This window comes from Cottoperca gobio, chromosome 12, assembly GCF_900634415.1.
Source record: "Cottoperca gobio chromosome 12, fCotGob3.1, whole genome shotgun sequence".
NCBI classification, from domain to species: domain Eukaryota; kingdom Metazoa; phylum Chordata; class Actinopteri; order Perciformes; family Bovichtidae; genus Cottoperca; species Cottoperca gobio.
Genome location: NC_041366.1, coordinates 19,778,166 through 19,800,565, shown reverse-complemented (window position 1 = coordinate 19,800,565; position 22,400 = coordinate 19,778,166). Strand labels below are relative to the sequence as shown.

The 22,400-nt window shown below is 42.8% G+C and overlaps 1 protein-coding gene across 1 annotated transcript in view; it reads right to left on the bottom strand.

Annotated features, from left to right (window-relative positions):
• The window catches only part of col5a1 (procollagen, type V, alpha 1), a 74,435-nt gene that overhangs the window by 10,225 nt on the left and 41,810 nt on the right, over nucleotides 1-22,400 (bottom strand). Inside the window, 43 exon segments of the mRNA XM_029444122.1 lie at nucleotides 26-133; nucleotides 229-282; nucleotides 377-430; nucleotides 559-612; nucleotides 714-767; nucleotides 882-989; nucleotides 1,347-1,400; nucleotides 3,697-3,804; nucleotides 3,914-3,967; nucleotides 4,057-4,164; nucleotides 4,918-4,971; nucleotides 5,079-5,132; nucleotides 6,068-6,175; nucleotides 6,743-6,850; nucleotides 7,050-7,103; nucleotides 7,570-7,659; nucleotides 7,889-7,996; nucleotides 8,856-8,909; nucleotides 9,425-9,478; nucleotides 9,588-9,641; nucleotides 10,034-10,078; nucleotides 10,162-10,215; nucleotides 10,385-10,429; nucleotides 11,195-11,248; nucleotides 11,619-11,672; nucleotides 12,882-12,989; nucleotides 14,845-14,898; nucleotides 15,317-15,361; nucleotides 16,056-16,109; nucleotides 16,267-16,311; nucleotides 17,344-17,397; nucleotides 17,963-18,007; nucleotides 18,101-18,154; nucleotides 19,103-19,147; nucleotides 19,660-19,713; nucleotides 20,404-20,448; nucleotides 20,772-20,825; nucleotides 20,934-20,987; nucleotides 21,103-21,156; nucleotides 21,288-21,341; nucleotides 21,589-21,642; nucleotides 21,794-21,850; nucleotides 22,258-22,350. Coding sequence (XP_029299982.1) covers nucleotides 26-133; nucleotides 229-282; nucleotides 377-430; nucleotides 559-612; nucleotides 714-767; nucleotides 882-989; nucleotides 1,347-1,400; nucleotides 3,697-3,804; nucleotides 3,914-3,967; nucleotides 4,057-4,164; nucleotides 4,918-4,971; nucleotides 5,079-5,132; nucleotides 6,068-6,175; nucleotides 6,743-6,850; nucleotides 7,050-7,103; nucleotides 7,570-7,659; nucleotides 7,889-7,996; nucleotides 8,856-8,909; nucleotides 9,425-9,478; nucleotides 9,588-9,641; nucleotides 10,034-10,078; nucleotides 10,162-10,215; nucleotides 10,385-10,429; nucleotides 11,195-11,248; nucleotides 11,619-11,672; nucleotides 12,882-12,989; nucleotides 14,845-14,898; nucleotides 15,317-15,361; nucleotides 16,056-16,109; nucleotides 16,267-16,311; nucleotides 17,344-17,397; nucleotides 17,963-18,007; nucleotides 18,101-18,154; nucleotides 19,103-19,147; nucleotides 19,660-19,713; nucleotides 20,404-20,448; nucleotides 20,772-20,825; nucleotides 20,934-20,987; nucleotides 21,103-21,156; nucleotides 21,288-21,341; nucleotides 21,589-21,642; nucleotides 21,794-21,850; nucleotides 22,258-22,350 — 2,769 coding nt within the window.

Genomic DNA, 22,400 nt, shown 5'->3' with positions numbered 1-22,400 from the left:
TGGCGGTGAGAAGCATTTTACTTACAACTGGGCCAGGGATACCCCTGAGGCCTTCAGAACCGGGCTTGCCGGGTGATCCTTGAGGACCAACGGGACCCGTCTTTCCTTGGGGACCTTCCATGCCAGATTCTCCCTTTCAGACGCAAACAGAATGCACACAAACCATCATGATCCTGCTCACTAGTTGGTGACACAGTTGGTGAAAAGTGTATTTGTTAGACCTGTTACCTTGCCTCCCTTCTCTCCTTGTCTTCCCTCAGGTCCTGCTATTCCATGGGGGCCCTATTTAAATAAAGTGACGGATTAACATTGTTAAGACAGAACATTGATATTGATAACAATGTGCAATGACAAGAGAGCACAGGACAGTACTTACTCTCTTTCCTGGAGGTCCGGAGGGACCAGACTCTCCAGTGGGTCCAGGTGAACCCTAGTTTGAATTTTAATGAAATACAAATTAAACAGTATTCTTTTTTTGCGATTTAATAGGCAATTTTCATTAGAAATACAAATATTTTGGGCACATAGAGTTGGGTAGAATTGGTACATAACACTCACAGCTTGACCAGCCTCTCCATCATCTCCCTTGTCACCAGCGGGACCGTCTAATCCCTGCATAAGAAACAAACAGAGCCTCAGTCTTGCTGCATTGCATCAAAAACACACTGCAAAGAAGAGAGTTTGCACAATTCATTCACTCATGTCATACGTACAGATGCACCGGGCTCTCCAGGTGGGCCAGGGTCACCAGGGAAACCACTTGGACCCTGAAAATCAACAACACTTGCATTACTAACAAGTTACAATAGTCATGCTTTGTGTGGTGAAAGTACATTGATTTATAAAATAAAATGTATTTTCTAAGGTGGACAAAGACTTACTGGGCTGCCTTTGGGACCATCATCTCCAGGGGGACCCTTAGGGCCGGGAGGTCCCGCTGTACCAGCCGGACCGGACTCTCCCTTTTCTCCTCGCTCTCCTCTTGAACCCTGGAATAAAGCGCAGTATGTTATTCTGATTCAGAGACGCCTGTAAGTGGAAAATGACTCATTAAACTTTATGATTATTGCAGATAAACTGATTTGTAGTCGAGCTAATTCCACCAACAGTGCTTTAGTTGGTGGTGACATCATCGTTGGTCCTTTTGTTCTTTGTTGGTACTTATTAGGGCTGCAACTATTATTTTCATTATCGATTAATCTACTGATTATTTTCTTGATTAATGGTTTAATGGAGAATTGTGAAAAATGTCCAAGGTGACGTCTTTAAATATCTTGTTTGTCCGTCCAAAACCAAAAGATATTCACTTTAATATGATAAATATGGAGAAAGAAAATGAGACTCACTGGTGGGCCAAGTTCTCCTTGAAGACCTGGCTCTCCTGTTTCACCAGCATCTCCCTGATGAGAGAGGGGGGGGGGATTAGAGGGAGAGAGAGACATACTTACATTATCAGTGATTTGTTGATCCAACTTGGTTCTAAAAATCCCATCATTTACAGCAACCCTCACTGTCCCGATGCCCTTGTCACCCAAATGGGGATAGAAAGAGATGACACAAGCGATTTCAATCCATCAAGTGCAGAAAGATTGTGTGGCTGGAGCACAGGAGGGCGCTGACCTCACTGTTCTCCCCGGACCCTGCCCATATATCTTGTCCTCTTCCCCATGTCTTATTGGATAGTTGCTCTGTTGACTCACCTATACACCGGGCACTATCGTTATTCACTGTCACATAAGCCTACCACCCTCCCTGCTGGGAGTTACGGCAGATGCAGCGAGCCGCACCTGTTTAAGGGTCAAATATGTGCTCATGTCATATCTGGGAGGGAACCAATCGATAGCAAAGCTCTGCAGAGCCGATGCCAAGCTGTGCGCCGATGTGTTCTTATAAGCATGTCCAGATTCTCTCTAGTATGAACAGCTGATACTCTGAATTAGTGTCTGGCTGTCTTCCCAACCTTCTCTTGTTGATGTCAGGAAATCCACTCTAAGCAGTCGGTGAGCCTGTTTAAAAGCATGACTGATCCTCCTGTATTAGAAGCTTGTCTTTATGCAATGTTGCATCTGAGAAGCGCCCTGCACAGGCCTCGACTGCATCACTGCAACAACCTGCCTGTGAAATCTGCTGACAACAGGGAAGCCAGAAGCATGATAGACAGCTGCTCATCACACACACATATACATATATATATATATATATATATATATATATATATATATATATATATATATATATATATAAATATAGGGATGTGTTTCCAAAAGAAAGCCTGAGCTCATTTACTTGCCAGCTCACAGTGCTGGCCAATAAAATGCCAGATCAGCTAAAGAGCGATTAGCCAGAAGACCGCTGTGTTTGTTTGCAGATTAGAAGGACAGGCTCTCCTCAGGGAGATTATAAAGGAGCAAAAGGTGATTCTATTGACTGAACCAGATAAAACAAATCACACCATCACTACGGAGAGGAGGTGATGAGAAAGTGCACCGCGCTGCAGTCCAGCGGCTGCAAAAGCTGCCAAAGCCGGCGTTTCATAATGAAACAGCAGCAACAAATAAGACGGCAGGAGAGAGTCGCCTTTTAATAATGCATTTATCATCTTGCAAGTGCAGTGCCTTGGAGAATTAATTCATACTCTCTCAACCCAGTAATAGTACTGTTGGGGATGGCAGCCCGTCCACTAGATTTGCTGTGCATCTGTCACTCTGCGGCAGGAAAAAGTGATGTCTTATTTAAAAGGGTGTTATATAAACAGGGATGGGAGATATTAATGGCCGCAGAAGCCTTTTAAAGAGGTATCATTCAGAGTCTTTACCACGGATCACTAAAACAAACTGCTGGCACACTGAATCTGTCGCTTCCACAGCGTTATAAAAACCAGTCAAGCGGACAACGACTGACGCGTCCGTCTTATGGGAGCTCAACATGAGAGATGTGTACAGAGTCAGGTTCCATAGCGGGCTGGGATACATAACACTCCTGGGGACCTTTGTTGTGTCTCCTGCCTCTCAAGGAAAAAAAACGGCATAATCCTCGCTTTGAAAAGAGAAACATGGCGCTCAGTTATTTTGGAACGGGACCAGAGGTGCCATCTGGAACAAAATATTCTGTAGCACGATGAATATATTGTCGATTTGAAAGAATACATTTCAGCAGGCCGAGTGGACTTCCATGATGGACCACCGCAACAGCTGCTCACATCCGATTCAAAAAGACATAGGCGGTTTCAGTCCAGGCCGGCTTCTCAAAGCCAAACGCTGTTCTTCTCCTGCAGGCGAGTCCCGATTCACAGATACGCAGCACCAAAATATGACAGCAGTCCAAATATTACCCTGAGTGGACGAGGCTCCTTTTTCAGTTGGAATAATGTTCCAAGAGACACTTAAAATTCTACTTTCTGAGTGTAATTATGTGCACAAAGTAGTTTTGGTAAACAAGTACCTGTGAGGTTAGAGGGCAAACTTGGAAGAAGAATAAAAAACAGGTTTTACTGTCTTCCTACATTTCTGTTTACTGAAGTTATTATATCGTCCATTTACTGAACTGCCTGGAGGACAGATATAATTGGAATCACATGAAAAGCGGAACTGAAAAGAGTTAATGTGACTTTGGAGACGTCTGTGTTTATACTAACAATTAAAGGTGGAAATTAAGAACATTTCCTGCCATACGAACACGACCTAGAGACAAGTTTACCTTTTCTCCAACAGCACCAGGGTTTCCAATGCCACCGGAAGGTCCCTGAGGGCCATCGGCTCCTGGGGGTCCTGAGGGGCCTCGGGGACCAGGGGGGCCGGGTGGACCCTACACAGAAGACGGGATACACTCCGATGAGTAAAGACGCTTCACATGCGAACTTCATGTAATCTGATGTATTGAATAATAACACATTCTCTCATATATACACACTTACCATTTGACCAACGTCTCCAGTTTCACCTTTCTCACCGGGTGGACCAGGCAAGCCCTGAGGAGTGAGCAGAGAGGGTTTAATCACATTGCCTCAGCGTTTTCTTAATGCTGACTATAGTTTATATGTTGCATCGCAGTCCGCACCTGCAGCCCAACTGGTCCTGGAGGTCCAGGGAACCCTCTTGATCCTTCATCTCCCTTCTGGCCGAACAGACCCTGCTGACCTCTGGGACCGGGCTCTCCATCTGCACCCTGCGCAATGCGATGGATGAAAGGGGTCACAACCGGGAGACACAAAGGTTGCAGTATATGAGGCGTTGAGTACTTGCTCCACCAAAAGCGAAGTATTGTTGCACGGTGTACAAATACTAGAAAGGTGCATTAATGTGCAACAGTGGGGCAGTGTGTGTGCGTGTGTGTGCGTGTGTGTGTCCTGCAGGCATAGTGTCCTTGCCAACTGTTTTTTGTTTTTTCCTCTAATATGCACACTGCAAATAAAAGTGTACTTGCTGACTGTCCACAGCTTGTCAACAAATCAGACTGAAGGAGCGAAATGTGGCACTAGAGTGTGTGTGTGGGTGGAGAGTCGCGCCTATACTTATGAAAGGTAATACAACAATAACACGGAGGCTCTGCAGTCTGAACCAAGAGGCAGTGGCGCCGCATTACAGCCTTCCTCTTTCCTTTCTTCCCTTTCATACATAAAAGCCCTGAACATGGACACTCACTGATTACCAGAGGGAACTTAAATTCACTCAGAGCATTTCACTAAGAGGCAGATCAACAAAACAGTTTACACTTCAGCTCGCACTTATCTCTGCAGTGTGACGTGTGAAGGTGGAGAGACGTGAACATGTAGAGCTGAACTTAATTAAGAGTTTGTCAGCGTTGGCTGGTGGAACGCACGCTGTGGTACAATAACTCGCTCCTGTTGTTTTCTTCTCACATTGTCCAGCTACTTTGGCAGCTATTATATATCGAATCGTATTTTTGAATCACACTTACAGCTGGACCGGGTGCTCCAACGGGTCCTTGAGGGCCGGTGGGACCAGGTGGACCCTGCAGAGGAGAAGGAACACATCAGAAGGACAATCAACACAACACTTTCACTTGGATGGATCCGAATTAAATAATGTATTAATGATATCTGTAAATAAACTACTTACATGCTCTCCTTTGTCGCCCTTGCCTCCTTTCTGGCCCGGCTCTCCGAGCTCTCCCTGTAGAGTGACAGGATCACAGCGTGAGACGGGTAAAACTCTCCACGCAAAGGTAATACACAAGTGAGAGGAACAATGTTAAAGCATCAACAGAAACAAAACAATATTACACCTTTGAATCTGTTCTTTTGTGATCTGTCAATTACATTCTGACACACGGTGACAAATATGGTTCACATCTGAGGGGGGGGGCTTATCGTGCTACTAGCAGCCAAAACAGAATAGGTAATTAGTCCCTCCTCAACCTGTGTGCACCGGCATTCCCAGCGTGGAAAACCTTGCACCACTCTTTCAAAGCCTCCACATGCTGAGGGAGAAATAATGTTAATATCTGCCAAAGTCAAAGGCATTTACTTTTGGGTTGGGCAGACAGGACTTATGAAGAGAAAGTGTTTGAATGTGTGCAAACATTAGCATAAGAGATCCTTTTTTATCTGCATGGCAAACACCCTATATCTCTGTGTCCGTCTGCACCGTGGGGAACCGGCGGAAAGCCAGTTAAGAACTGAGGCTTTCTTCAAAAGGAAAAGAGATTATCCTCTGAGCATCTGATATTCCTGCAAATGTTTTTAGAGGGGATGACGAGTTGTTCTCACTTCTGAATGCTAAAGGGTCGCTTTCACAAATTCTGTCATTGCCTTACATTGCCTCCCTCTCCCCTGTCTTTGTTTGGTTTGTAGAGAGGAGAACAAAGCTGCAACAAGGCAAGTTCGCCTTTTAAAGATCCGTTAATCGATGCAAACTCTGTCAGACAAATTCCCATTAGAGCGTTTAAGGTCAGAGGGGTAGAGACACGAAGATATCTGACTTTCATTTCAACTGTAAAGTTTGGTTTCTTTGTAAAATGGTACGCGCACACACACACACAGCTTGACTGCATTTCTTTATATTTCTCTTTTTTACGATGGAAATGCAAGACATGAAAAGAAATCCACCTTGTCTCCGTCCTCTCCAGATGGTCCAGGGGGTCCTCCAGGTCCTGGCAGACCCACAGGTCCCTGAATACCGTCTCTTCCAGCTGGGCCTTGAGGTCCTTTCTCTCCCTAAAATATTGTTTGCAAAATGTTAAGGGAAGCTTAATCTGTAAAATGTGCTAAACCTGTCATGATAAATACATTCGTTGGATGATATATTGGTGTAGTGGTGGTGATGGCCCAGTGGTCTCGTGGTACACCTTCCAAACAAAACATTAGAAGGTCGGGAGTTCAATGCCAGGCTGTCACCAATGTACAGCAAGGTACTTAACCCTGAGCTGCTCAAGGGAGACTGTCCCTGTACTGAGTTCAATGTAAGTCGCTCTGGATGAGAGCGTCTGCTAAATGACCTGTAATGTAATATTATTGTCATTTTAAGACTGATGTAATGATAATATAATGGCATTTCAACACCCTTTTGAATTCTTAAGAATATTCAGACATTGGAATTGGAATGTGAAAAAAATATTAAAATATCCTGAATAAATAAAACAATAATAATTCAATATGATCAGTTATCGTCTTTCAATGAAATCATATATAGAGACGTCGTGATACACAACTACGTCATACTACAAAATACTTATTGTGACAGGCCTGTATGTCGCAGCCATCTCTATAATGTGATGTTCTTACCGGTCCACCTTTCTCTCCGGAAGGCCCTGGGGGTCCCTGGGGGCCAGAGCGTCCAGGGAGACCTGTAGGTCCGGCTGGGCCAGCAGGACCGCGCTCACCAGGAGAACCCTACAGCGCCGCCGCAGAGTAACGTTAGTAATCAGAGTAACTGAGCAAAGTGTTAACACTGAAACACAATCATGACATCAGGCACATCTACCATATAGGTCAGACCTCAACGTGTAGCAACGTGTGCATATCATTATATTATGTAAGAGCCTGGAACAAGTGTGACAGTGAGGATGCAGATGCACTAAATCCTACTCACAGCAGGGCCGGGTGGGCCATGAGGTCCTTCACTTCCTTTCAGGCCGTGAGCCCCCTGCAGAAGAAAATCAAATGAAGGCTTCAGAAAACAAACATCTGTTGGGGAAGCAAACTTCCTGCTTTATACTGGACTCTTCAAGAGAACAGTTATTTACTAAAACATCCTACAAAAGAACAGGTGTGTCGTATTATTGCTGCGTCCTGAAGTTAAAAGAAAAACTGAGTTTTGCCATTGATTTATTTCTAACAAGTTTGCTGTAAGAAAATAGTGTGAATTGCATAACTACCGGGACATGACTTGTCAAGTTGGAATAGAAATAAAGAAATAAAGAAAATAAACAGCCTGGAGCACACTGTGCCTCTTCTGAAGCCCACTCAGGGATGTGATATCATGTCTGATTCTTGAAGGTAACCACAGTCTTACAGCCAGTTAATAGCACAGAACTATTATGCAATAACCAAGCTGTGAGGGGTATTGCATTTGTGAGAGGCTTTTGTACTGAGCAGAAGGGTATACTAACCACAGGGCCAGGCAGACCTCTCTCTCCGGGGAAACCTCTTGGCCCAGGAGGACCGTCCTTACCTGCTGGGCCAGCAGGACCGGGGTCGCCCTGCAGATCAAAGCACAATGCCATTAAGTCTGTGAATGTTTTGAGTCTTGTTTCAGTTTTATTCACAAACGGCTAAATACAAGTACATTCATAAGACATAATGAAGATACGTGGAATGGGACAATGGGAATTAAATCTCTAAATTGGGACAGGAAACTGTAATAATGTTGTTACAGGTATGACCCGGGGGTCAAACAGATACAATATTAAATAGAGTTTCAGGATTCACCTTGGCTCCTTCTTTCCCTGCAGCTCCAGGTAGACCCTGCTCACCAGGTGGGCCTGGGGGTCCAGGATGACCACGATCTCCCATTGGTCCAGTCTCACCTGTTGGTCCCTACAATAAAAACATTTCTTTTTAAATATATATATATATATATATATATATATATATATATAATCATTGACACTACAGCTATAAAACCTAGTTGCAGAGGAGGTGTGAAGAAGAACTACAGCAAGTGGAACACGGTGAGCAAAAAATCAGCAATTCAATACAAAAAATATAAAACAATTTCTCCATCTATTACAAAACACGCCGTGGAGGAGCCGAGCATTTGCTGTGTGGGAGGCCTAGTAGTCATTAAGGCCACATACAGCTCCGTTATCATCAACGTTCTCAGCTGCCATTAGCAGAGAAGCTGGGAGGGAAAGACTGTTAAACGCTTATGCATAATGGATGAAGAACCCATTGCTAATATGAAGGAGGATAAACAACATTTAAGTCATGGCTTGTGAGATATAGGTATAAGGATTAATCCTTTATTTTTTGACGGAAAGACAGAGAGCCGGGAGCCTGTTTGTTGAAACCTTACTATTTAAAACAACTCTGCATAAATAACAAATGTATTACATTGTAAGGTTTTAGAAATGCATGTTTGGAAAGTAGTAAGCATCAGACAATTGATAATTGAGTATAAGATTAAACTGCACGAGTTGTGTGAGAGTTTGGAAACGGAGGTTTTGATATAGTTTTGCTGTCTTTAAACACGGCCCCCATTTACTTCAATTCATCAAGACTTTTCTTCACTTTTGTATTCTTAGTTCGCCGCGGAGGCATGTGTTGTTTTCTCTAACAATTCAAGGTAACACAGGATGGGTAATTGATCTGCACAAAAGAATATAATAAGTTGTACTGATATTACTGATAATACATAGGAAGCAACACAGCACGATGGTCAACGACTGTGACTCACCTGAGGTCCAACCACGCCTGGAGGGCCGGGAGGGCCAGTCTTGCCTTGAAATCCCTGTTAACCACAGAAGAAGAACAGTTACATTACATATGACTAACTCTGTTAACCACAGAAGAAGAACAGTTACATTACATACGACTAACTCTGTTAATCACAGAAGAACAGAGTAACATTACATACAACTGACTCTGTTAACCACAGAAGAAGAACAGAGTGACATTACATACGACTGACTCTGTTAACCACAGAAGAAGAACAGAGTGACATTACATACGACTGACTCTGTTAACCACAGAAGAAGAACAGAGTGACATTACATACGACTGACTCTGTTAACCACAGAAGAAGAACAGTTACATTACATACGACTGACTCTGTTAACCACAGAAGAAGAACAGAGTGACATTACATACGACTGACTCTGTTAACCACAGAAGAAGAACAGTTACATTACATACAACTGACTCTGTTAACCACAGAAGAAGAACAGTTACATTACATACGACTGACTCTGTTAACCACAGAAGAAGAACAGAGTGACATTACTGACTGAGTGATAGTTTACTCACAGTCTCTCCTCTCTGTCCAGGATGTCCGGGCAGTCCGTCTTTCCCTGAAGGTCCCTGAGAAATACAAACAACACCCATGAATATAAATGTAAAGAATGACAAAAGGAGACGGTTTGATGTGTTTGAACACACTGTTGTGTGTGGTGTATGAGTTTGGACTCACAGGAGGGCCCTTTGGTCCTGGGAAACCAGTTGGTCCCTGAGGTCCTGGCAGACCCTGAAACAAAAGACTCCTGGTCAATAATCAGTTGACTCGACATATCATGAGAATATAATGACCCTTGATAACAGTGGGATGCAGACGTCGCGTTATGAATATTTCCCGTCATTGACTGATTTTATTTTAACAATGACAGAAAAATCTAGTTAGGAATTATTAAAAAACACAGAGAGGGGCTCAGTCCTCGTCTCGGTACTTGTCTCAGTCCAAAATTCAGAATGTATAAAAGAATAATAGATGTAATCATTATTTAAATTGACAACATGTTTTATAAAACAGAATATTCTGCTTCAGTCCATTATTGTATCCGATGTCCTTTCATCATTACAGAAACTAAAATCATGGGAGATAATGGAATCTTTACGCGGGCGTGGTGTGATGGTACTCACCCTCTCACCGAGAGGACCTGGTGGGCCGTCATTTCCTGAGTTACCCTGAAGACACAAAATAAGGAGTAAGTGCTGAACTTGAACCACAATATACACCCGAGAGGCAGGCAGGGAAGCATGTGACGCACCTTTGGTCCATTCTTTCCTGTTGGTCCTCGTGGTCCTCTCTCTCCTCGAGGCCCCTTGAGAAAAAGAAAAACCCAAAAGTGATTAAAATTATTTTAAAAAAGTGTCCTAAGACTAATATTTGTGATCTGAAAAGGTTGAAATCAGTGTGGGTTCCCTTCGAGCTCGCCCAGGTGCCAAGCTCGCCATCTGTATACAAGCACGAGTCTGCTGAGTAAGACTAACCGTTGGTCCCCTCTGTCCGCGTGGGCCAGACTTTCCTGCTGTTCCCTGCGGACACGGAGAACACACACAATGATCAAAGGAGTCCCGTCATTAAGAATCTGCATCCTCAAGAGGAATGAATCTAATGCCAGCAGACTGACATTTGCAAACAGATTTCAGCAGAATTGGAGAAATTTAAGAGCTCTGACATCATCTTTTATCATTAAGTTTAGAAATTAGCATCAATATTAGTTATGGCTTACATTAGATTCATTACTGTTTCACAATGAGACACTTTAATCAACAATATTTCACAATGTAATGATTATAAAGTGCTATTACAGTAGCTGCATAAAACTTTAATGAGAAAAACAATTATATCTTTAGTGTAGCTTTTAAAGTTTCAAGAAAGTGCTGTCAAAACATGTTAATGGCACTAATATCCCTCTGCGTCTGCTCTCATAAACTTCACAAATGTTTTGTGAAGATGAAAAGCTTTATATGCTCGGCTCCGCTCGTGGTGGCAAACCATTACTCTCGCAGGCAAGCTAATGGCCCGTCCCTTAAACAAAGAATATGAAACATTGCTCAAGTGCCGCAAAGTGATAAACAATGCTTTTGGTGGTTCAAAATGAGTTGTGTAAGTGGTAAAGAAGAAGGAATTCAATTGTCTTTCTGTCCTTGGTAAAACAAATCTTTATGTTATCTTTGCAACGTACTCTGGTGTTGATAAATCCGGAGCAGGGACAGGAGCCTGTCTCCAGCCTTACGCCGGTATTGATCCAACCCTTGTAGGAACGGGAAGAATAATAAGAAGCCTATCTGACATACCCGAGTTCCTTTCTCTCCATTGGCACCGGGGAAACCTTGGAAACCTTGAGATCCCTGTGTGAGAGAAAAAGAGTAATTAATCATTTGAGACCTTAAATATAACCCTTGTTTATTCCCCGAGGTGTCCCGAACATATTAAATGCAACAGGAGATTGGGTGCACCAAAGAAATCAAAGCAGTGTTTTATTGATGTCATATCAGAAGATGAGAGCAGAGACCAAAAGGCATATTCAAATCCTGGGGTCTTTGATCAGGGAGCTTCAAGCATGTCCACTTGTCACACTGCTAAAGCCATCAAAAGCAGCCTTCACATGATCATGTGTGAATGTTTCATTCTCTTTAAAATGCACACCTTAGAAATAAGGTTTTAAAGTTACTCCATACTGGTGTCACTGAGCAAACGGCAATATTGCTGAGCAATTACCTTCGGTCCTTGTCTTCCTGGGTATCCTGGCAATCCGGGAACTCCAAGTTTACCCTGCAAATGAAAAGAAAATGTGATTTTAGATTCACTTGAAAGGAATATCGTATCGCACATCATTACAACGCTCCGTCTTTCTTTCTGTTACTCTGTGTACCGGATGCTTTATGTCTGTTGTGTTTGTTACAACTTTGATCAACCGACAATACCGACTGACAACTGTGATCTACAATATTTATATCGTATACAGCAGGGGGGTCAAACATGCGGCCCGCGGGCCAAAACCGGCCGTCAGAGGGTCCAATCCGGACTGTGCAAAGTGTAAAAACGTGTTGTTTTGATCATAAAGTAAAATACTGTCTTTGCCTTTGTAGATACACTGTGATCTGTAAGTTGTAATGCACATGTGTAAATGATAAACTGAGGCTTAATATTGTTGAAATTGCACCTTTTATTCTTAATAAATTTCAGGTTGTTCATAATGTTTTGTAAAAAGATAACATTTGAATATTTTCAGAATGTATTTGTATCTTTTTTGCACTAAAATGAAGTGAACATGTGGAGTTGTGGTTATTTACAGGTTATTATGCTGTGATGTTACTGCTCCGGCCCACTTGAGATCACATTTTGCTGTATGTGAACTAAAATGAGTTTGACACCCCTGGTATATAGTATATAGTTAATAACACATATATTATAATATTGAGTAAATAATCCAGCGCAAATAATTACTTTCCAGTCACGCTTTGCAAATTAGTGTAATTAATTTGTCAAAAAGAGACAAAATGCACAATAAACAAAGTTACATTTGACTGAAAGCATTTTTTAAATTCACATTTTCTATCTTTGCATGAATTATTAAATAATATGAAATATTAAAAATCAATCTACAATGTTCTCCTAATCCTAAAGCGAGTCACTATATTACAGCTGTGAGTGTTAACAGAAATGTGTTATTCTCGCAGTAAAACTACATTAATATATGAAACGCAGCAGCTCAGTGTGCAGGCTTCAATCAATGTGTGATCCAGATGCAGACCAGTGTCTACATCGATAACGCAGTGTTACCGCCATAATGAAAACTCAATTCAGATTAAGAACAAGCACTTTAATCTTTAAGGACAATGAACACATGCACTGTAGTTAAAGCAATGTTTAAGCTTTTAGTGAAGGACAAACTCAGAGGCTGCTACTGTCAGCGTGAGATGTATGCAGAGGACGCCTATCAAGTGTTCTGGTCGTGGAAGCCAAACAAAAGGACCTTACCTTCTCACCACTCGGGCCAAGAGGTCCAGAATCTCCAAGGAGACCTGAGCGACCCTTTGGTCCCTCGGGACCATCTTCTCCTCTGGGTCCCGCTGGTCCGAGCTCTCCCTAGGAAAAGCACAGCAAGCACAGATATCACATTTACATGCCTTTATAAATTCAACATGATCCACTGTCAGCATTAGGTCTGAACACACATACTTATAAATAACCATTGTCCTTAAAGCGACCATGTGGAGTTTTCTTGTAAGATGTTATGAATGTATTTCCCTTGTCATGAACCATAAGAAAATTAAATAAAAGTACATTTCTCCACGTATATTTTAATACTTTCCTGTCCTTTGCTTGTGCATTTCCGCCACCAACTGTCAAACCTTTGGTTGCTGCTTATTTAGTGCTGAATAGTTCATGTTATAGAAACATACTTAAGATTTGAAACCAGATCTTCAGTGCCATTAACGGCATTATCATGTCACAACATTTACATTTGTGTCACAAGTGTAACCCGGCTCGCCCTTTTAAAACCATTGTGAGAGTAAAGTTGCTTAGAGAATCGAGTAAAGCTATTTTCCCTCTCTGTAAGTGCGCTCCCCTTCTCGCAGGACACCGACTAAATGACAGAGTACAAACTCGCTGTGACAACCAGTCGCTGCTGCAGAGACCCAGCGGTCTGTGAAAGGTATCTAGTTAAAGGCTTGTGCAGAGTCACACATGCACATAAAACGGCATCAAGCAAACTGTACTTGACTCGCACTTGTAAGCTCATCAAAGAGAACACTTTAAATTGGGCACTCACACACACACACGCACGCACACACACTTTTCATGGGCATGCTTAAAAAATGAGTCATTTAGATTCTAGTCCATGTGTGTCTCTTCCAGAACAGAGGGCCTTCTCAAATCCTTGCTTTCATCTGGATCTGCTGCATCTCCAGAGGACAACAGGCTGGAGCCCCGTGTGTCTTTCTGGGTTTGAAGGGGTTTAGAGTGCCATTGATTTCTCCTTCCTTTCTATACTCCGTTATAAAGCCTGGTCAGGGATTGTGGAGATTGATGTTTGAAGTAGGGGCTGGAGTGATTCATGTTTCTCACTGTAAAAGACTGTTTCCCTACTACTTGACATTGTAAATCCCTAATGCGGCTTAGAGACGGAAGCTGTTCCTGGGTACACCTGTCAGATTTCTGCTTTTCTCTTTAAGTTGTCAAAGTTGGGACTGATTGGAAAGTGTCAGTGGGGATAGGAAAGGAATTGGAACACATACGCACGCGCTAACAGCTGGCAATGGTAGCAACACCTTATGTTTGCTCATTACCCACAATTCCACAGTAGTCACAGAGGCTTAGGCCATAAGGGGCTAACATCTCAGTGGGAGTGGCTGGGGCTTTTTCACGTAGTTCAGGTAAAGGTCGCCCCCAACAAAACTAAGCCCCGAAAACAACACTGAGTGCAGAAGCTGTCTCGTTAGTTTAAATTGGCAATAGACACGATTTTAGCTTTAACTTGTTATTATGACGTAAATGTTCATCGCACAATGTAATGGCTGCAGAACAATGACACCAGCGGTGTTTAGATTGGTTCCCTGTAAGCCGCATCGCTTTCACTATGGAATTCTGCCTCCGGGTCACAATCTCCCTTTCACAATAAAAGCCCTAGACGTATAGACTGCAGCGCTGCTCAGCAGAGGCAACTCAACAAAACGGATTAATGTTTAACTCTGGAAACCCCGGCAGGAGAGCTCCGGTGACGTGGGAAGCAAAGAAGGAGATTAATATGAAATGTTCTTGCTACTAAGTTAATCAGTAAATAAGAAACATGACGAATGATTAACTACCGGGTGTTTTAGACACTTGTTTGAAAACAAATGGGGGCTCTGAGGGAAGCGGTCTGTTTGAATGATGTTTCTAACGCTCAAGGTGTGATCGACACTCACTGCTGAGTACAATACAAACACAGAAGCCTCACCCTGTCGCCCTTGATCCCCAGGTCTCCCTTGAAGCCGGGGAATCCGTCTTCTCCCTGGTAACAGAACAAAGGAGACAAACGGGTGAGGATGTAATGAAGGACAAACGATGGGATGATACAGATGTGGAAACCATTTGTGTTGTATTCACATGCAGACACACACACACACACACACACTCAGAGACAAGCACACACACACACACACACACACACACACACACGCACACACAGAGACAGATGCAGAGTCTTGGCAAGATCCCCTGTTGCCATAGAAACGCTTGATAGCCTTTTTTTCTTGGGTACCAGCAATAGTTTTACAGGATTTCACTGAGATTATCATTAGCATGAAGCAGTCCATGCAAGACCCAGCACTGATGTATAATTCATACAAATACTACAAGTCCTCTCCCTTTCACAGAGACTCTTTCTTGGACTTTTCTTTTTGTTAGCCAATAAGTCTGAGATGTCTTACCTTTTCACCCTTATGTCCTTTAAGACCGCGCACACCGTCGGCTCCCTGTGATGCAAGAACAGACAGATGTTACAGGTGGAGAGGGTGCACGTTCAACTGTTTCAGACCGCCATTGTTAATAAGAATGCGACGGAACAAAAGGTTAAATAAAAAAATTAAGCAAGAACGATATTCACACGTGATTAAGGCTGCAAGTCAGAGGAGTTATGAAACGTAGCTGATCGTCATTTCCTGTACAAGGGTGCATTAAAAGTACACGTCCTGAACATTCATCTCATCTGCCCAGAGAGAGCAGACACTTCAGACATGTGGCTGTTAGCTAGAAGTCAAGCCACTCGTGTGATCCTCTCTCAGTGGAAGCTTTAATGATTTCCCACATTTTATTTGATGGGATTTCTTTTGTCTTGGTTTCATCAGGCAGCTACTGATGAAGGGATGTCCGCCTCGGGCCGTCATTAGCCCCTGCGACTAACCTTAGCACCACCTTACGCACTCAAAGGGCTGTAAGATCTAAAAAGATGACTGTCCCGTCTTAATCTTTGCATTACTAGGATCTGTTTGACCGAAGCTGAGGCCTTTCCATTCCACACACGTCCGAGAAGTGAAGGAGTAAAATCGCACTAAATTGTTGGGTTTTTAAAAAGATAATTGGCCCATAACCGTTGCTGATGCAGAGCACCACTACGTGATGGAGTCACAAATGGATTTATTAGAAGTTGAACTTGAACAATCATCTCACCTTCACGCCTCGGGGTCCAGGGTAACCGATGGGTCCTTGAGGGCCGGCGGGGCCCTGAGGAGAGACGTGTTTAGCAAACACACAACATGACAGTACACACATGCACCCACAGTGCTAATGTCATCTACAGTAATACAAAATGTGTTATGCAAATGTGTCTGAACAAAAAGGACAAAAGAAACAATGCAAGCTCCAAAAATAAGAAACTTACCAAGTGTCCTTTCTCTCCATTAGGCCCCTCCTTTCCAGGGTGACCCTGTGATTATAAAAAGAAAAGAAAAAACAGCATTGCATCTCATTTCGGGATAATTACCACAATAAATACAAGAAAACCGCCACAACTGAGGGATTAAGTTGTAAAACGATGGCAGGATGTATGAAACCGGAAAACTGGAATAAGAGCCTTTAGAGTTTAATCTCATTTGGGATTTAGTGTTACTGAGGCACTACCGGCTATTACTGGGCTCTAAAAGCCAAGAACGGCGTTTTGGGACTTCACAATACCTCACGCACGTGCTGTAGGTGCATGTGCACGAACACACATCTGATGTGGATGTCCGGTAAAAAGAAGAAGAAGGAAACATGTGGGGAAAGTGATTGCATTCTCGTGAGACAAAGAGGCTCCGCAAAGCCTCTGATGGGGTTTTTAGTGACGTGATGGAGGGTGAGGAAGGGAAATAGATACAAGAGAGGAAAGAAATGAGGGGCAACGAGGGGGCATTACATCGAGAGAGAATACTGCGGGTGATGGAAGACGCAAAAAATGGATGAGTAAAAAGAAATGGTGTGTAAACGGTGGAGATATCTCTACACCGAAAAGACTCTGAAAGCCATTAAAGGACCCCGGGGACATTGTACCATCTCTTATTCCTCTCTCACCAAATCCCTCATCTCCCTCATCTCCCTCTCACTGCAGTTATTCATATCTCACGATCTCTCTCTTAGGGGCCACCTGGTGCCTTCGAAGACACACCTGACATTAACGCAGGAGTCGTCTTGGCTGCCTGTGCATATAAGGGAACGAGAGAGAGAGTGTGTGTGTGTGTGTGTGTGTGTGTGTAGGCGGGTTATTCCAACAGCTGTGTTACAATCAGACGTATGTCTCAGACTAATAATTACATCAGTTTTTTTAGAGTGCTTATTAATACATTACAATTGTATATACTGCTCTGAAAGTGTCGTTTCTCACAGTTATAATGTGCCCGTTATTTATAAAGAAGACGTGTGTGTGTGTGTGTGTGTGTGTGTGTGTGTGTGTGTGTGTGTGTGTGTGTGTGTGTGAACTCACCGGTGGACCATCAGCTCCTGGCATTCCTGGCAAGCCTGGCTTTCCAGTAGGACCCTGGATAGAAGACTGAGACAAGATGTCAGAGCAGGACGACACACAGAGGGGTCAAAGGTCAGAGAAGAAGCGTGAGGCTCCACAGACATGTCAGCGGCTCCGTGACGCTGTACTTAAATGCTAACACACTCATTACTTCATAAACTAGTTTTGTTTCATCAAATACCACAGCATTCTAGTATTTCATCTATAATCAGGACAAACATTATACCGACATTATTCAAAGTACAACTGTTCAACGATAAACTGATTGCTTTCCATATAAACTAGCAAATGTGATTTAGCTGAAATTGGATTAGAAATGTATCAGGATTCAAATCTGCGTGCTCTGTCTACTCGGCACTATGTGGTCCTGCGTCGGGGACGTGTTTGCATTATAGTGTGATAAGCATTTTGGAAGTGAATAAGATAGCAACTTTCAAACGAACGAGACAATTTTCTGCGATTTTATAGATTTGGGGTCTGTGTTTATTATCAGTTTATCAAGCTGGAAGCTCTTCTGCCCTCCAGGAATGACTTGTTTCACAATATGTTATTGTTATTCTGTGAGCGCGTCACATCTCACCTTCTCTCCCGGTGTTCCGATGGCTCCTTGGGGCCCTGCGAGTCCCTGTGGAAGAGGACGCAATATGCTCAGAACATTTTCATTTGATGGATGAGAGAAAAATCTAAATGGCTAAATGACAACCTGTTCATCACTGACCTGGGTACCTGGGTTGCCTTGCTGACCGGGAGGTCCCGGCTCTCCTTGAGGTCCCTGAAGAAAACAAGTTCATTGTAGAAATCTCATTACAAAAACAAAGATTGATTACTTAATTTACCAGAGTAAAACCTCCCATGTGACGGTGAGGATGATTTGTTGCTCCGTATGGTTCATTAAAAGTGAAATGCTGCTTTCATCAGATATAAATCAGAAGCAGCACATCTCTGCATTATTACCTTCTTAGACTTAAACTGCAGCACACATCCTCACACCTCCTTCCCTAATGACACAAACTACTCAACCACAAAAACAAAACACATTCCCTCTCAGATAACTGCCAATCAATTATGTTGAGTCTAGGAAAGCTGCTGATCTTCCATCTCTACCTAGTTGGAACATTCCCAGCAGAAGAGACGAGCGGCTGCAGCCTGGAGTCCTCTTATTAAAGTCGGACGCTAAAAGAAATTGACCTGGAATGATACAACTGGTCGGGGTGGACTCCTCTAATGGAGCCAAACGCAGCCGCTCTATTCTTCATTATCTGCTAAGTATCCTCTGATTGTACTGGTGTGTGTGTGTGTGTGTGTGTGTGTGTGTGTGTGTGTGTGTGTGTGTGAGAGGGAGAGTGTGTGGATTTGAAGATAATAAAAAAAAAGAGAAAATTGTGCATTTGTAGTCCAGATTTTTATGGCGGCTCACAGCTGATCGTAGTGAACATCCTCACATGAGTGACTTGAAAAAAACTTTCAAGCTTGCTGTCATAGTAGAGAAGTGAAAAACAAAGCCTGATTAAAAAATAAAGGATATATCTAAGAACAAAACAAAGATGTGAGTCCCGTTATTTTGGTTATTATCGACATCCTGAATATTTCGTCCAGAATAGTCTTGACGTGACATGTTCTAAAGGTCCCATCCCTCGCTGTGTGCGTTTTGTTTTTTGATTGCATCTGAAATGGAGAATGTCTGATACTGCATTTTAGCATCGACTCCAGCTGCACTTACAATGTTTCCTTTGGGTCCAGAGTGGCCGTCCATTCCGGTTACACCCTGAAGAGAGAGAGAGAGAGAGAGAGAGAGACACAACATTTAGGCCTGCAGATCTGTAACACACTGAACAAGTTATGGTGCACTTTCAGCTGTTCAATCTTACTCTAAACTGTAGAGGAATAAAAACAACTTTTGCATCTGCACTGTATGGATTTGAACACTTGTTCTTGTTATTGTGTGAGAGATCTCTACATCCTGCACAGAGATATCTTCCAAATAAGCGAGTGGATTGCTGCACGCTGTCCATGGTAAATTAAATCTGTTGAAACAATATAAACATTAGGTTTAAGCTTTGCTCCGTTGTAGACATTTGTCTGCTCTGCTGAAGTTAAACTCAATAATATATTCTTCTCTTTGTGTATGCTGTCTGAAATATATTGAGTTTTGTATTTCCCTGTGGGTGTTTGCAGTGTCTTTTGTTCTATGAGATGGTAAAAAGAATATATATTCCGCTCTCCAAACAGCAAATCTATTGTAACGGCATGGATATGAAAAGGTGCACGGGGACTCACAGGGGGTCCAGAGGGTCCCTGAGGTCCTTTTGGTCCCAGCAATCCACGTGGCCCCTAGGAGGAAAAGAAAACAAGAGAAAGGAAATGAGATTGAGAATATCACACCTGTGAAAAGGACTGATGAATTATTAAACACACTGAGCTAAATCAAGTTTCAGAACTATACTTCTGGAAACAACCTGACTACGCAAATGTCCTTGAGCTTATTCTACCGTCAGATTGTGAGAGAAAGCTGAAACTCCTTTACTACGCATTAATTCCACACAGCTATGCCTATCAAATATTGCCTTGAATTTATGTGCTTTGCCTCACAGCTATAGTTACCTAACAAGACCTGCTGTCCTGTCAGTGTGAATCTAAACCAATGTAGCGCACCCTGGTGGACAACATGAGTCAGAACAGCAGATATCTGGTTGTTTCTCATTCCCTGTCTTCCTCCCCCTCCATGGGGAATATCCTGCCTGAGAGAGTGGGAGGCTATTATAACAAGCTTGATGTGAGCTGCCTGCATTTCTCACCTCCAAAGCTTTTCTTGCACAGATGAAGCAGAAACCTCATCAACATACACTTTCCAGCAATATAATGCTAACAAACAAATCTCCATTTATATGAATATGAAGAGCAGTTGCCGTGTGCGGATGATATACCATATCATCAGATCATTCGATTGTACGCTAACACAATGAGAGCAGGCCCTCTCAGCTCTATCACGCCGTCTCTCAGACTGAACATGTGATCACTCACCGATTCACCAGGAAGTCCCCTGGGCCCGATCTCTCCATCATCTCCCTGGGAAAGACAGAGAGAACGGGTCAGAATGTGGAACAGACAGTGAATGAATGAGGGTGTGTGTGTGTGTGTGTGTGTGTGTGTGTGTGTGTGTGTGTGTGTGTTACGAGGATCCAGAGATAATGGGAAGCACAAAGAAAAAAGACGAAAAAGAGGGCATCAGGTTGCATCAGCTGAGGGTAATGAGGATGGTGAGGGAGAATAAGAAGGAGATGAAGGTGTGCGGGGATTAAAAATAATAAAATATATATATATATATATATATATATATATAAGAAGATTGAGTGGAAAAGAGAGGTGTGAAATTGTAATTTTTCTGTTACCCTTTCTCCATCCTCTCCAGGACCGCCAGGAGGTCCAGAGGGGCCAGAGTCACCCTATAACAACAAACATGTCTGATTTAACTGTGGCACACGTCAAAACAAATACACACACTTGTACATCACACAAAAAGAGACTTTTCATGGCAGCACAAAAGAACTTACTCTGTGTCCTTTTTCACCAGGAAGTCCGGCCAGACCATCAAACCCTCGGTCTCCCTGAGGAGGAGAAAGATCAGGTTGCTTACCTCTTGTAACGGCTTCAAAAACACTTCTGTTTAAAACTGGCATTATGAAATATTCAGTTGCATTATAAATATGGCAGGCACAGCACCTTGGGTCCAGACTGTCCCGGCATGCCCCTGGCACCGTCGGCTCCAGAACGACCCTGTAAAAATAACAACAGTTACATAACTCGTCTGTCAAAAGACTACGAAGACGAGAATATGCCCTGATTTGAAATCAGCACTCCGACATGTGCATGAGAAAGTAATACGTTGCACGCTCTGCTGCTCTCACCCTTCTGCCAGGCTTTCCAGTGGGTCCAAAGGATCCCAAAGGTCCACGTGGTCCCTGAAACCAAAACACTTTAAACTCAGATGCATTTCTTTATTATATATTTCCATATGATTTGTGCGTTGGGCGAGGGAGACAAAGAGGAAACAGAAAGAAGCTAACATGTTTTAAGAGCTGCTGAATTATTATCGTTATAGTCAATACCAGTATTACCAGAATTAGGTAGAACTTGTGCAATATCGCAACAACTAATGTGTTTAGGTCGACACGTTTTCAGATGATTTTGCTTTCTTATATCTCCTACCTGAGGACCTGAATCTCCAGATTCTCCCTTCAGTCCTCCTACACCAGGAGAACCCTGAGAAGGAAAACAATAGAAGATTTAATCAATACACCTTTTCAACTGAGCTACAAAGTGTTTGCATGATAACTGTTGATTACATTTTTGATACAACATTTATATAAATATTGAGTCTGACTTTGTCTTGAGGTGTTTAAACAATACATACCAGAGGACCGGATCTGCCAGTCAAACCCATTGGACCTGAAGGGCCGCGCATCGCCAGCTGGACACAGAAGGATTTGCAATAAGATAATAACGTATAAAGAAATATATAAAGCATAACATACATTTAGCTGATGTATGGTAGCTATAACATGGATTTAGCCATGTGTGTGTGTGTGTGTGTGTGTGTGTGTGTGTTTGCTGTAAATGTATTTTTGTCTGTTCCCTATGTGAACGTGTATATGAATTATGCATGCTTGTGAGCAACTGCAGGGTAATAATAAGTAAGAATGACATAAAAATAAAAATGTAACAATGATAACAAAGGAGAATCAATGAAGTATGAAGAGATACAAAGAGACACGTGTACACAAAGAATAATGGGAATATTGCTCAAAATACATACATTCAGAAAAAAGAAACATGCATACTAAATACAATTTAATATGGACTACAGCAGTATGTTACCCGAGCCTGCTGCATGATGGCTTGCATCTGGGCCTCCTGCGCTGACACAGCGGGTCCCTTCTGTCCAGAGTCACCTCCAGCGCTCATTCTGAACTATGGAGGGAATCACAGAGTGGTGAGACTTCGCTGCTTAAAGACGACAT